The sequence below is a fragment of the Artibeus jamaicensis genome, unplaced genomic scaffold (assembly GCF_021234435.1).
Source record: "Artibeus jamaicensis isolate MK-2021 breed Jamaican fruit bat unplaced genomic scaffold, CSHL_Jam_final scaffold_614, whole genome shotgun sequence".
NCBI classification, from domain to species: Eukaryota; Metazoa; Chordata; class Mammalia; order Chiroptera; family Phyllostomidae; genus Artibeus; species Artibeus jamaicensis.
Window position 1 is genome coordinate 8,022,089 of NW_026522050.1, and position 13,871 is coordinate 8,035,959.

At 37.8% G+C, this 13,871-nt stretch overlaps 2 protein-coding genes across 2 annotated transcripts; both read right to left on the reverse strand.

The window, feature by feature from the left end:
* Window positions 1-490: 490 nt before the first annotated feature.
* Window positions 491-1,429, reverse strand: LOC119047803 (olfactory receptor 5D14). The gene has a single exon (XM_053659197.1). The coding sequence runs from the start codon at window positions 1,427-1,429 to the stop codon at window positions 491-493; it is 939 nt and encodes a 312-aa protein (XP_053515172.1).
* A 7,884-nt stretch (window positions 1,430-9,313) lies between these two features.
* On the reverse strand, window positions 9,314-10,255 carry LOC119047733 (olfactory receptor 1009). The gene has a single exon (XM_037143204.2). The coding sequence runs from the start codon at window positions 10,253-10,255 to the stop codon at window positions 9,314-9,316; it is 942 nt and encodes a 313-aa protein (XP_036999099.2).
* Window positions 10,256-13,871: the final 3,616 nt, after the last annotated feature.

The window sequence follows — 13,871 nt, forward strand, 5'->3', positions numbered from 1 at the left end:
ATTCACATACTCCCAGGAAGGAAAGTGTCAGCAAAGACTTATGCCTGCTTTTGTCACACAGCATATACCCCTGTATCTCCCAACAAAGACACAATGCTTCATTGACACACAACACAAATACATTTAAAAACAAGCCACCCATGGCCATGAGCAGTAACAAAGCAGAAAGACCTTTTCTAAGGTGAGTGAAGATCATCCTCTCAGTAACTTTGTTCTTTGTATGAACCACCTGTTGTGCTTTGTAGTATTTTTATGTGTTTTTTTAACAAAATTCAAAGAAATAAATGCTTTATAGGCCAAAATACTTTGGAATTTATCCCAGAATTTACTTCTTTGCCATCATCAAGGGATTTGAACTAACCAAGTCACAATATGCTAACATCACAGCCATCCATAAAAACCTCAGGCAAATATTTACAATAGGTTTTAGAAGTGTTTCAGGTTCTGTTCCTGCTCCTCTTGGGGACTGAAAATATCCTTTGATGTTGGTTCAGTGAGATGGAACTTTTACATCTATGAATTTCCAGAAGGCATCCTTCACATCTTTATTTCTCAGGCTGTAGATCAGAGGGTTCAGCATGGGGTTGACCACTGTGTAAAAGACAGAGGCCACTTTGACAGTTTGCCGAGAGTTTTTGGAGTTGGGCACACAGTAGAGGGATAGAATGGTCCCATGGAAGATGGTGATGGCTGTCAGGTGGGAGGCACAGGTGGAGAAGGCTTTGCGACGCCCACTGGCAGAACGAATGTTTAGTACAGTCACAAAAATAAAAGCATATGAAGCAAGGATGATCAGTAGTGTACTTACCTCATTGAAGGTGGCGAAACCAAAGAGCAGCAGCTGGGGGATATATATATCAGAGCTGGAGACAGCGATGAGAGCAGTATATTCACAGAAGAAGTGGTTAATTACATTATACCCAGAAAAGTTTAGTTGGAGAGCATAGCAAAGGAGTACCAAGGGGCCAAACATACCCCAGAGATATGATCCAGCCACCAGCAGGGCACAGAGCCTCGGTGACATGGCCACTGTGTAGAGCAGAGGATTGCAGATGGCCACAAAGCGGTCATAGGCCATCACTGCCAGCAAGAAGGACTCAGTCACCACTGCAGTGCAAGACAGGAAGTACTGCAACATGCAGCTAGCATAGAAGATCCTTTTATCAGCCATGACCAAGTTCTCCAGAAGTTTTGGTGTAACAATGGAAGAATAACAAAAATCAACAAAAGAAAGGTGACTAAGGAAAAAGTACATGGGGGTGTGAAATCTGGGGTTAATCTTGATGATTGCTATCATTCCGAGATTGCCTACCACAGTGACAATGTACATGAGCAGAAACACGAGGAAGAGAGGGATCTGAAGCTCCGGGTAATCTGTGAAACCCAAGAGGACAAAGACTGTCTCCACACTCACATTTCTTGCCGCCATCACCCTAATATATTTGAAGGGAGGGGTGGGGGAAAAGAATTGTTTCTGTCAAAGAAATTTATGGTGACAAGTGACAAATGTGTCATGAATTTCTGTCGTAGACCAAAGAAAAGGAGAAGAGTTTGGGTCCTAGTTTCTTCCATACAGGACATGTCTCATTTGCATAATTGCTATGAATGTAACAAACCATGCTGAGGAAACATCCTTGCACCTCCATTGCAATTTGTGTTTGCAAAGAAATACTTATCATATTATAGTGTGTACATTCACACTAGCTAGTAGAATAACATGCACGTAACTGATATGTTTGTACATACTTGCATAGTGAGTCTGTGAAGACATGTAAATTGTTTGCCTCAAAGAAGAGCCTATATTACTACTGTATTTAGCCTATACATACAAATCAATTAAAATCTTCAAAAGACTATGTTGAATAAAGAGACTACATTGACTATTCTAAGGATAAAGCAAAATATTAGAGAAATCTTGAGACTCTCAAGGGTCTCAAGATTTGTCATGTTCTTTTCTCTCAGAACTAAGTAATATGCTTGCTTATGAAAGTTTATAAACCAATATAAGGTGCATATAAAGAGGAGTGAATGAATTATCCATTTCCAGGTGAAAGTTTATCTTGTTCTTTGTGAAATGGTTGTTAATGGACTTGATGTCAAGTATCTCTGTGAGGGTTAGCTTTTTTATTTAATATAATTGGACTCAGAATTGGATAACATTTACTAATGTCAAAAGAAAAATAAAAGAAAACCCTAGTTATCAGATTTAGAAAACGTGTTCACTGTTTCATAAAAACCTAAAATAAACTTACCTGCTACAGAGAAACAGGTCACCACCCCTGTTTCTTGTAAACTGAGTGGGATGGAGAAAACAGGGCTCCTACATCAAACTCTGTAGCCCTGGGGACTCAAACCCTGGAGAATTACTAGCAATTCATTTCTCACAAACATGCAAATGGATAATTAAGACAAGTGAAGGTCTCTTGTTCCATTTTTTAATGACTCGAATTTCTTTGAAATTACATAGAAAAATTGCAGCATGAAATGGACTACCAACCTTTTTTTGCACACAACCAAAGTGTCCCCTGGAATCAACAAAACTAAGAAAAAGTTTTATTTATCAAATTCTGCCCCATCTTCACCAAAATTTAGTGGGCTTCTTTTGATTTGGTAGGCAGCACATACCAATTTTAGGCAAAGTAGTCCAAACCATTTACAAGGTGACTCAAAATATTGTCCATTTTTTGTGGGTCCCAAAACAAGAGAAAATTCCAAGTCCAGTCTGCAATGCCAGCTGCTGTGTTATGTGGGACAAGTGACCCTGCATATATGATTGTCCTTGAAGTGTATGCAGAGATGAGGATGTTCAAACCTTTGGAGGAACTCCTCTAGAGAATTACAGGTTAGACCACCAGGATTTTAAAACAAGGCAGTAACTTCCTCTGCAGAGAAGTCTTCACCTTTTAAGAATCTCCTTCTGACTTTTTAAGAACCCTGAAAGAGACTGAATGAATGACCATAGGCTACTGTGTTACGGTATAACCTCCACCTCCTGAACTGGAAGTCATCTCTCCACTAACCCCTAACATTAAACATGCACATTGGTCAACAACACTCCTGTTCCTGAAGATACAAGTAGAGTGCATGACTAAGTGGTTCAGGTGCCCTTGGCTCATGCTCTTGCTGTATGGCTTTGTCCTTCAAAGCTTGGAGTTGCAGCCATATATGGTGTTTTTTATGACAACTTGAATATGGAAAAAAATATCAGGGCCTTATCTGAAAATAAGATGATTCAACATGATATGCTGACACCACACATAAGTGGACAGCTGTCACACTGCAGCCCTGCCCTGGGGTGACCCTTGAAAGGCCATGGTGAAGAAAATACTTTAGTGTTCAGAAATTCAGTGTGCCTGAAACATTAGAACAGCATCTCATCCTCAGCAATGGGACAAGCTCTGTTGCCATTACTTCAGAGGGATGGGGCAATGAACTCCAGGATGTGTTATATGTTCTAAATCTGAAACCAATACTTATTGCCATTTTTTTCAGTAATTTATGGAACCCAGAATGTATGGGTGTACAGTGAAAATGGGAGCGGCGGCTCTTCAACATGTTTACCCTTAATGATCCACCAACAAAATCTCTGCTCACCATAAGCGGAACCATGAGCTGTAGTAGTGCAGATGAGTGATGCTTCCATTAGAGAAAACAGGGATGGATCCAGAAAGCTGGAACTCTGACATGTTGAATCACGAAAACTTGTTATGATGTTAAATACAATCTGGAGTAGAGGCACCAAGATGCCTTTCAACTCTGACTCCCAGTCTCTTCTAACACTGTTCAGAGATTATTCCATTAGGCAGCCAGTGTAACCTACTAGCACATGACAGATCCCATGGGAGAATACCGAGGCACCCCAGCCAACAGCCAGCACCCAGTCAACTAACTAAACAGTGACATCATTTTGGAAGTTTAACCCCAACAGAGCTCCCAAAAGATTGTAGCCACCTGATGAGGCCAAGCCAGACTTACAGAAAGATCATGCACTGAGCCCATAGAATGGCAAGAAGTAACCAATTGCTTTGAGCCACTAAATTCTGGGATTTTTTTTTTTCAGCAAAGGCAAAGGAATTGTGCTTCAAGTTACACCTTCAACTTTAAAGCACCAAGAAACTGACTTGGAAAAAAGTTAACACTTGCTTGTTTTTTTTTTTTTTTAGAGTGATACATTACAATTGGATTAAAGACCCTTTTTTAACATTCTGCCACCTCATTCCCTCCCCCTCCCCACTGAGACCCTTCATCTTTAACTTGGTGATTTTCACTCCCATGGTATTTTTTATCTCGTACCAATGTGAATATGCATACTCAATATATATTATTCATTCTGCCTCTGAGTTATATAAATGGTTTTCAATAATATTTCTGAGATTTATAACTAAAAGGTACATTTTTCTAATGTGATCATTTTCATTTATATAGTATCCAATTGTATATAACCATTATTGTTATATAGGTTATTTCCATTTTTGTCATTACAAGCAACACGCAACTGAGGATTTTTGTGCCTCTCTTTTTGTGCATGTGTTGAGTTTCTCTGGAGCAGTGACCTGCCATATATTTTCACATCATGGTATGCACAAAAAATAATGTTTGAAGGATGCACAAGGATAAACTGAATGTGATTTCTTTCATACATTTTCCAGTTTTGTCACCATTTTACTTATTGTCTTTTCTTAATTAAATTATCACAAATATTTCTGTATTGTAAATATTGATATTTAATCAATTAAATATGCTGCAAACTTTTCTCTTATTATGAGGCTTCCCTTTTAAATGTTTCCATGTATTTCAATAGAAAGTGTTTTAATTTTACAACAATAATATTTATTTTGATAAATGTTTGCCTACTCTGAAATTGTAAATTCTCCTTTACTGATCTAAGAGAGGACAACATTTATAAGAACTCTTAATAGAAACATTAATATAGCAAGTAACTGTCCATAGCTAACACAGAAATATCCACAGATTTTTACAACATACTTACATATTACGGACATTTTTTCTCATGAATTGTGAATAATTATGCCTGAAATCTAAATATTTTAGGTGCCACATTTCAGGAATACTGGTAGTGATAATTAATCCAATATCTCTAATAAAAAATAAATTATCCCTTGGCTACTGCCCCAAAGAAATTTAGCCAGGAACATGTGGAATGATCGACAAATATTCTGAAACTTATTCCAAGCTACATAAACAACTTTATCCCATTATGGTGAACCAGGATCATTCCAATCCATAATGTTATTTAACACTTATATCCAGAACCCCACAGGTTTGAACTTCTAAAACTAGGTAATCCAAAGGAACTAAAATTGCCTAAAATATTAACAACAATACTGAATAAACTCTTCAATCTATCTAAAATCTGAATTAAAATGCTCATGGGAAAGATCACTAAATTGAACCTGACCAGTTATTTAAAATTAATCTCAACTCTAATTATGAGAGATCCTATGATGACGGAAGCAACATTTTTGTGGTCTGACACCTGTGCAATAGTTGGGTGGTTACAGAGCATTCAACTGAAACTAAACACTTATGATTAGACATATAAATGTTCTCCATAGTGGAATAATCAGCAGTAGAATAATTCGTATAAATAAACATGATCACATTTGAGAATTTTATTCATGTTCTTTTGACTTTGTAGATCTCAAATGGGAGTTACATCCTTTGAGGAGACATCACCCAAAAATCATACTTACCCAGGCAAATGGGGCATAATTCAAAAAGGCATTAACTTAGTCTAAAACTTTTATTTTCTTCCTTCTTTTATGCATCCAGTAAGTATTCATGGAAGGTCCAATGTGTTTTTGAGGCTTTTGTCTAGGCATTACAGCTACAAGATACAAAAATAATATAAGAGACTTCTGGCCAAGATGGAGGTGTAGGTAGACACACTGTACCTCCTCACACAACCAAAATGACAAAGGATAAAGGACAACAATGATTTAAAAACAAAATAACAACCAGAACTGACAGAAAACTGAACTGTATAGAAGTCGGACAACCAAGGTGATAAAATAGATATATTCATCCAGACCAGTAGGTGGGGTGGAGTTGGGCAGCTGGGTGGAGAGGGGTTGCAGCACAAAAAGAAGTGACACCAGGTGTGAAAGGCACCCCAGGCACACAGGATGCCAGTGGTCAGACCCTGGGGTATGGGCGGTGGCTGGCAGACCTCAGGCACGTAGTGGTAACAGGCAGACCCAGCAAGGTGGCGATTGTAAGGCAAGGCACTTGGCACAAGGCTGCTGGTTGTGTGGTCCCACACTCTCTCACAGATAAACCAGGCAAAAAATGAGGATCAAGACAGACTGCAAAACCAAGGGTCCCAGGGCTGGGAAATAAAGCCTCAAAACACTGATTGAAAATATCTGTGGGGGTTTGAGGTGCAGGGAGAGACTCCCAGCCTCACAGGAGAGTTTGTTGGAGAGACTCACAAGGTCCTAGAATGTACACAAACCCACCTACCCAGGAATCAGAACCAGAAGGGCCCAATTTGCTGGTGGGAAGTGGCAGAAGGGACTGAAATCTGACAGAAAATGGAGCAAATGCAATTGTTCCCTCTCAGATCCCTGCCCCACAAACAGTGTCACAACCCAGTGACTGGGTTGCCCCACCAGGTGAACACCTAAGGCTCTGCCCCTCACTACATAATAGGTGCATCAAGACAAAAAAAAATAGCCCAAATGTAACAACTGATTAAAGCTCCAGAAAAAAAAATGCAACTAAGCAACAAAGAGATACCCAACTTAGAAGATGTACAGTTCAAAACACTGGTAATCAGGATGCTCACAGAATTGGTTGAATTTGGTCACAAATTAGATGAAAAAATAAAGGCTACACTAAGTGAAATAAAGAAAAATGTACAGGGAACCAATAGTGATAGAGACAAAACTGGGACTCAAGTCAATGGAGTAGACCAGAAGGAAGAAAGAAAAAATGAAACAGAAAAGGATAAAGAAACAAGAATTCAAAAAAAAAAAGAGAGAGAGAGAGAGAGAGGCTTAGGAACTTCCAGGACATCTTTAAATGTTCCAACACCCAAATTATAGGGGTACCAGAAAAGGAAGAGGAAGAGCAACAAGTGGAAAACTTATGTGAACAAATAATAAAAGAGAACTTCCCCAATCTGGCAAAGGAAATAGACTTCCAGAAAGTCAAGGAAACTCAGAGAGTCCCAAAGAAGTTGGAACCAAGAAGAAACACACCAAGGCACATCATAATTACATTAGCCAAGATTAAAATTAAGGAGAGAATCCTAGAAGCAGAAAGAGATAAGGGGACAGTCACCTACAAAGGCGTTCCCATCAGACTGACAGCTGATTTCTCAAAAGAGACCTTACAGGCAATAAGGGGCTGGAAAGAAGTATTCCAAGTCATGAAAGGCAAGGACCTACATCCAAGATTGATCTATCCAGCAAAGTTTTCATTTAGAATGGAAGGGCAGATAAAGTGCTTCTCTGATAAGGTCATTTAAAAGAAGTTCATTATCACTAAGCCCTTATTGTATGAAATGTTAAAGGGACTTATCTAAGAAAAAGAAGATAAAAAACATGTATGGTAAAATGCCATAAAACACCCACACCTAAAACAAAAACAAAAACAAACTAAGCAAACAACTAGAACAGGAACATAACCTCAGAAATGGAGATCACATGGAGGGTTAGCAACAGGGGAGTGGGAGCAGGAGAGAGGTGGAAAAGATACAGAGAATAAGTAGCATAGATGGTGGGTAGAGAATAGACAGGGGGAGGGCAAAAACAGTATGGGAAATGTAGAAGCTAAAGAACTTATGACACATGGACATGAACTAAAGGGGAGGAATGTGGGTGGGAGAGGGTATGAAGGGTGGAGAAGAATGAAGGGGAGAAATGGGACAACTGTAATAGCACAATCAATAAAATATATTCTAAAAAGAATAAGAAAAATATTAAAAAAGAATAATATAAGAAATTTCTGCCATTTTAGAATTTACATTCTACTGGAAATAACAAATAACAGACAAATAAATTGTTGCATCTGTTAAAATATATCATTTATATAAAAAACATAAATAATATTAACAGGGTAGGGAGTGATTATCACATTTATAGCTTTTCAAGGCAGGGAAGTGACCTTAACACAATGTATGTTATTTGGAAAAGTGACAGGTATTTTTCTTTTTCTTTCTTTTTTTCCCATTCATTGGTGTATTATTTTTGAGGTTTAATTTTTATTTATTTATTTTTAATATATTTTATTGACTATGCTATTACAGTTGTCCTCATTCCCCCCCTTGCTCCTCTTCTCCTCATAACTCCATTCCCCCCAGCTATCCTTCCTGCTTAGTTCATGTCCAAGGGTCATTCATATAAGCCCTTTGGCTTCTCCATTTTCTATACTATATCTAACATCCCCCTGTCTATTTTGTACCTACCAATTATGTTTCTTAATTCCTGTACCTTTTCCCCCATTCTCTACCTTCCCCCTCCCTAGTGTAACCCTCCACTAGGGTTACACTAGTGATCTCCACTTTTGTGATTCTCTTCCTTTTATAGTTGTTTCTGTCCTTTGTTTTTGTGTTTTTTAGATTCAGTTGTTGACAGTTGTGAGCTAGTTTTCATTTATTCTTCTTTTTCTTAAATAAATCATTCAACACTTCAAATACTAAGAGCTTGGTGATGATGAACTTCTTTAGCTCTGGCAGGTGTAAAATACATTAAAATGAGCACAGGTCTCTTTATCTCTATAAACATACCCTGTAGACCACTCCATCTGTCAGAGTGGAACATAGCTTCATCTACATTCCCTGAGAAGTGTGTAGTGCTTTGTGTTAAATACACCCCAAAAATTAATGTTTATGGCCAAGGATTTCTTTCCATTGATGAGCTTAAACATCACTTTTATTTTATATATCCTTATTAGTGGGAGCTAGATGTCAGTGCAAAAACTACAGTACTGTGTTTAAAAATTCTAATCCTAAGGGGTAAGCAGAAGAAAAAACATATTAGCAGAATGATATAAAATTAATACCAGAAATAAAATAAAGCTTTTGTAAAAATAATTGCACTGTGACATGTCCAAGAGAAGCAAAATTAAGTGGACTGTGGGTTCAAACTATAATATTGGTATATTGCAGAGACAAATCACTTACAGGGCTTAGTAAATCTACAATAATTGACTAAATGAACAAAGAACTAGATACATGAATGGAGAAAGGGGTGTTACCCACACTCCAAACACTTGCAAGTAGCCTTAGGAATCACACAATCAGTCTTTCCACTGACATTTCTCCCCTAACTTCTTTCCAGAAAAGAATTCAGGCCCAACAAGTCATCCTCCTAGAAAAAGTTCTGTGGATGGCATCTTTGACCTCCTTGCTCCTCAAGCTGTAGATAAGTGGATTCAACATGGGGATGACTGCTGTGTAAAACACAGACACTGCTTTATTGAGATCCAGGGAGAAACTGGCACTCGGTCGTACATAAATAAAGAACAGGGTACCAAACATGATGGAGACAGCTGTCAGGTGGGAGGAGCAGGTAGAAAAGGCTTTGCGCCTCCCATCAGCTGAGCGGATCCTCAGGATGGCAGTGAGGATGTAAATGTAAGAGACTGTGATGGTCAGACCACTGAAGACACCCACAGCTCCAGCCACGATGAAAACCACCAACTTAACAAGCCCTGTGTCAGCACATACAAGGGAAAACAGGGGGAACACATCACAGAAGAAATGATTGATGACATTGGGGCCACAAAAAGGGAGGCGAAATGTGTTTGTTGTATGAGTCATGGTGTTCATGAAGCCAATGACATAGGGACCAGCCACAAGCTGGATACAGAGACTCTGGGACATGGCAGCTGAGTACAGTAATGGGTTGCAGATGGCTACATAGCGATCATAGGCCATAGACACCAAGAGAAGACACTCTGCTGCCACAAAGAACCCAAGGAACCACTGCTGCAAAGCACAGCCCAGGAAAGAGATGACTTTCCTCTGCAGAAAGAAGTCAGTTAGCATCTTGGGGCTCACAGATGAGGACAAGCACATATCCACAAAGGACAAGTGGCTGAGGAAAAAGTACATAGGTGTGTGAAGGCGAGAACTGATACAAATCAAAATAATCACCCCCAAGTTTCCTGTTAGGTTGATAATGTAGAAACTCAGAAAGAGCAGGAAGAGAAAGACCTGCAATTGAGGGTTGTAATTCAAACCTGTGAAAATGAACTCGGTGACCCTTGTGTAGTTTTCATTGGCCATTGACTCGTTGTGATTTCTCTAGAAGAGCAGAGGTGTTACAGAACATTTGGTGAATATATCTTCAGAATTAGGACACAGCAAAAATATACTAGAAAATGAACTAACAAGGAATGATATGTTAATTATGAGCTGCAGCTAGGAATACAAAATGAAATAGAGGCCACTGCAAAAGATCACACCAATAGCTATAATATATATAACTCGGTAGAATCTATCAATACATAGATGAAAAAGTGGAAGCCTAGAAAAGAGGAGTAGCTTGCCCAAGGTCCTCTCAGTTGACCCATTGAGCATACGGTTTCCACAATAGACATTTGTTAACTCCCACCTTAGTGAACTTTACCTGAGTTCACTAAATGGCCACATCCACAGGAGAGTAGAAGTGAGGAGAGCTGAAAAAGAAATGAGTAGTCACTCATTTTTCAGATGACTTTCTTTGCATTTCATGATTATGACGTAAGACTCAATGCATGTTATGCAACTCCTCTGGCATCCATCTCCTCTCTTCCAAGGAAAGTTACTTTTCTACTTTACTCTGTGAAGCAAGAACCTTCTAAATTGTTGTGAGGATTAAATGCAATAATGTAGCAGAAGAATCTAGCAGTGTCATATTGAGCACCTAAGTAAGGGCACAATAATTGTTAGTATTTATGCATTGTATACTATTTTGAATGAACCTCCAAGTTAATATCACATTATTTTACAAAAGACAGAACAGAAGCTCGATCCAAATTCCTAACACTACAGACTGACAGAGGCAGGCTTTGAAACACCTGTGAAAATGGTCTGTGCTTTTCTCTCTCTCATACTGGAAAATACTGATGTATTCACTATCCCTTTCATTTCAAAAAAATCATTCCTACATGAGTATAGGATAACATATTTCTGCTTTCCTGTTTCTGGTGTGGAACTCATAGCCAATGGCCATTAGTGGGAAGCCCATTAGATAAGAAAAACTGTTTCATTTAAGTACAGGAAAACAGTTTAGAGAAGAAAACAGTGCAGTAAAAAAAATGAAATTTTTTTTCATCTGTATCTTCTATAGATTCTCATGTCACCCACTTAAGGGTGACCTTAGTTAAGTCAGAGGATCTCTCTGAACTTTTCTTAAATACTTTATGTATTCAACTTAGCAAAATTTAATTATTGTCTTTGATCTCTAAGAATTCACACCCACTTAAAATAAGAGGATCGGCATAAAAAGTTCAGTAAGCTACTTACCCATTACATTTTTTTAAAAAACTTATGAGTCCAAGAATATCAGAATCCAATATAAGGCTTACATGATAGACAATTTTCCTTCAGTTTTCTAATTTGAAATTCATTAGTTGACTTTAGCAAGGCCTCCTGTGAAGCATAAAATACACTTTACATTATATCCTTGGCTTTGGCAGAATTAAAGAGACAGCTGAAATGACCAGTCAAACTGTCTTCCCATCACACTCACCTCTTGCTTAAACCTCTTAACAAGTCTACTAACTCCCACTGCATCAGCCACACACTGTATCTCAATCTTAACCTTGACAATTGCCTGATGTTTCTCAACCCTTTTCTATCAATCATAGTTTATATACCTGCTCAAGTTTTCTACCCCTCTATGAAGATTGTAGTTTCTCAATTTCTAGATTTTTTTCCTATTTGCTGTTTAGACTACTACACAGAGTGGCAGACACAATTGGCTCTCATGTTCAGAACATTTGGATAATGCCAAGACCATCTGTGCTGGTCTTCCTTTAGCAAGAAAACAGTCGTTTGGTGTAGACAGAGATGGATTTAAAGTCAGGACTATTTGCCCTCTCACTCTGCTGCTGAAAGACCCTTATTCAATTTTATATTGGTTTGATTCAGCTGCAAAATTTATATTTATATCTACACAAATGATCTTTTCTTAGAAGATCATGGTAATTCTGGCTGTGAATCAAATATATTATTCATTTTAAGTTTACTTACAATAATTTATCTTCTCAACTTGTTAAAAATCAAGTAGAATAAACAAAAGAAGATGATTTAGAAGATCTCAACTTACATTCTGATAGTCTCTCTCCTTCTCTTTCAAGATGACAAGAACTAAAGTAAAAATGAGCCAAGTTCACCAGGTCTTATCTCTTCCCTTAACATGGTACCTTCACACACAGAATGGGGCAGAAATTCAATAGTCATTTGATTTTATACTTTATCTTCTTCCAAAAAGAAAATGTGGAAGACTCCACTAAAAATATATTTAGTCTCTATCAGTTAGGTGCAAGTCCCCTGAAAAATTGCATCATTTCTTTCTTTGTTATTGTTATTGAAAATGCTCTGTCCCCAAAAGAATACCATATCAGGGGACTGAAGCAACAAAGGGAAAATGTAACTAAAGTTTTGTTTCATATCTTACGTAAGTTCAATGACATCTGTTTACCGATAATTTCAAGTTTATTTCTAACTGGATATAGACTCTCTCACCTCTAGTTGTAGGCTAAGCAAGGAAACTCTATGAAGTTCTTGTAAATTGAAGTAACATAGAGAGGGTAGTACCCATCTCTCTTCTGCATTACCGTCTTGGGAGTAAGGGCTAAGAATGCATAAAACGGACTTTCCTCAGACATAACACTTACCACATGTTGCCAAAGAAATAATTTTCCCAGGTCTTTGTATAAAATATGTGAAGAGTTTAACTATTGTAAGCTAGAACTGGAAAAGAAAAACTTTTTTTCATTTTTTTAAAATACATTCTGATAATGTTTTAACTGGTCCTTAAAACTAAGCAGATTACATCTGAACAGTTAGCATATGGCAAGAGAAAATACTTTCTTACTGGCAAGAAATAAAAACAAATCAAAGAAAATGCTTAGAGTGTTCTTTTATTTCCACAACAAACAGCATCAGCCTGATTTAACAGGGTCAATATAGAAAACTGAATTTTGGTTCTAGCCTAAGTACAAAAAAAAAAGAAGTCCTTCAGTATATGACAACTTCCTTCTCCAGAAAGCTTTGGGTTTTTTCCTCCCTTTTTAATTTTCTGGCATGCCACTGTATTTTTTTAAATTATTGGAGGTAACATTACTTAATAAGACCATATAGGTTTCAAGTGCAACATTCTATGCTCCATTATCTATATATTGCATTTTGTGTCTACCACCCAGTCAGATCTTCTTCAGTAACCATATATTTGATCTTTTTTACCCCCTACTACTCCCCCATCCCCTGCCTCTGGTAACTACCAGACTTGTTGTCTATGACTACAAGTTTTTGTTTGTTTGTTTTTCTTGTTTGCCAATTTCTCATTTTCAGTTTTGTAACCCACATATGCATAAAATAATATGGTTCTTGATTTTTTATGTCTGACTCATGTCATTTGGCATGATATTCTCCAGACCCATCCATGTTGTCACAAGTGGCAGTACTTCATCTGTTTATGTGGCTGAGTAGCATTCCATCTGACTTCTCACAAGCTCTCTGTTTCCTGGATTCAACTCATAATTCTTCCCCCACTCTAACTAATGTCTTATCTCTTTCCACCCTTTCTAAAATGTGGCTATTTGCGTGAAATATCATGTTTAACACTATAATTATCCAAAGGATCTCCTATTTCTTCTCTATGGGTTGGTACTTTAAATACCACAGAATACACTCC

Coding starts and splice junctions, on each gene's coding strand:
- LOC119047803 (XM_053659197.1), bottom strand. CDS start 1,429: ATGGCGGCAAGAAATGTGAGTGTGGAGACAGTCTTTGTCCTCTTGGGT.
- LOC119047733 (XM_037143204.2), bottom strand. CDS start 10,255: ATGGCCAATGAAAACTACACAAGGGTCACCGAGTTCATTTTCACAGGT.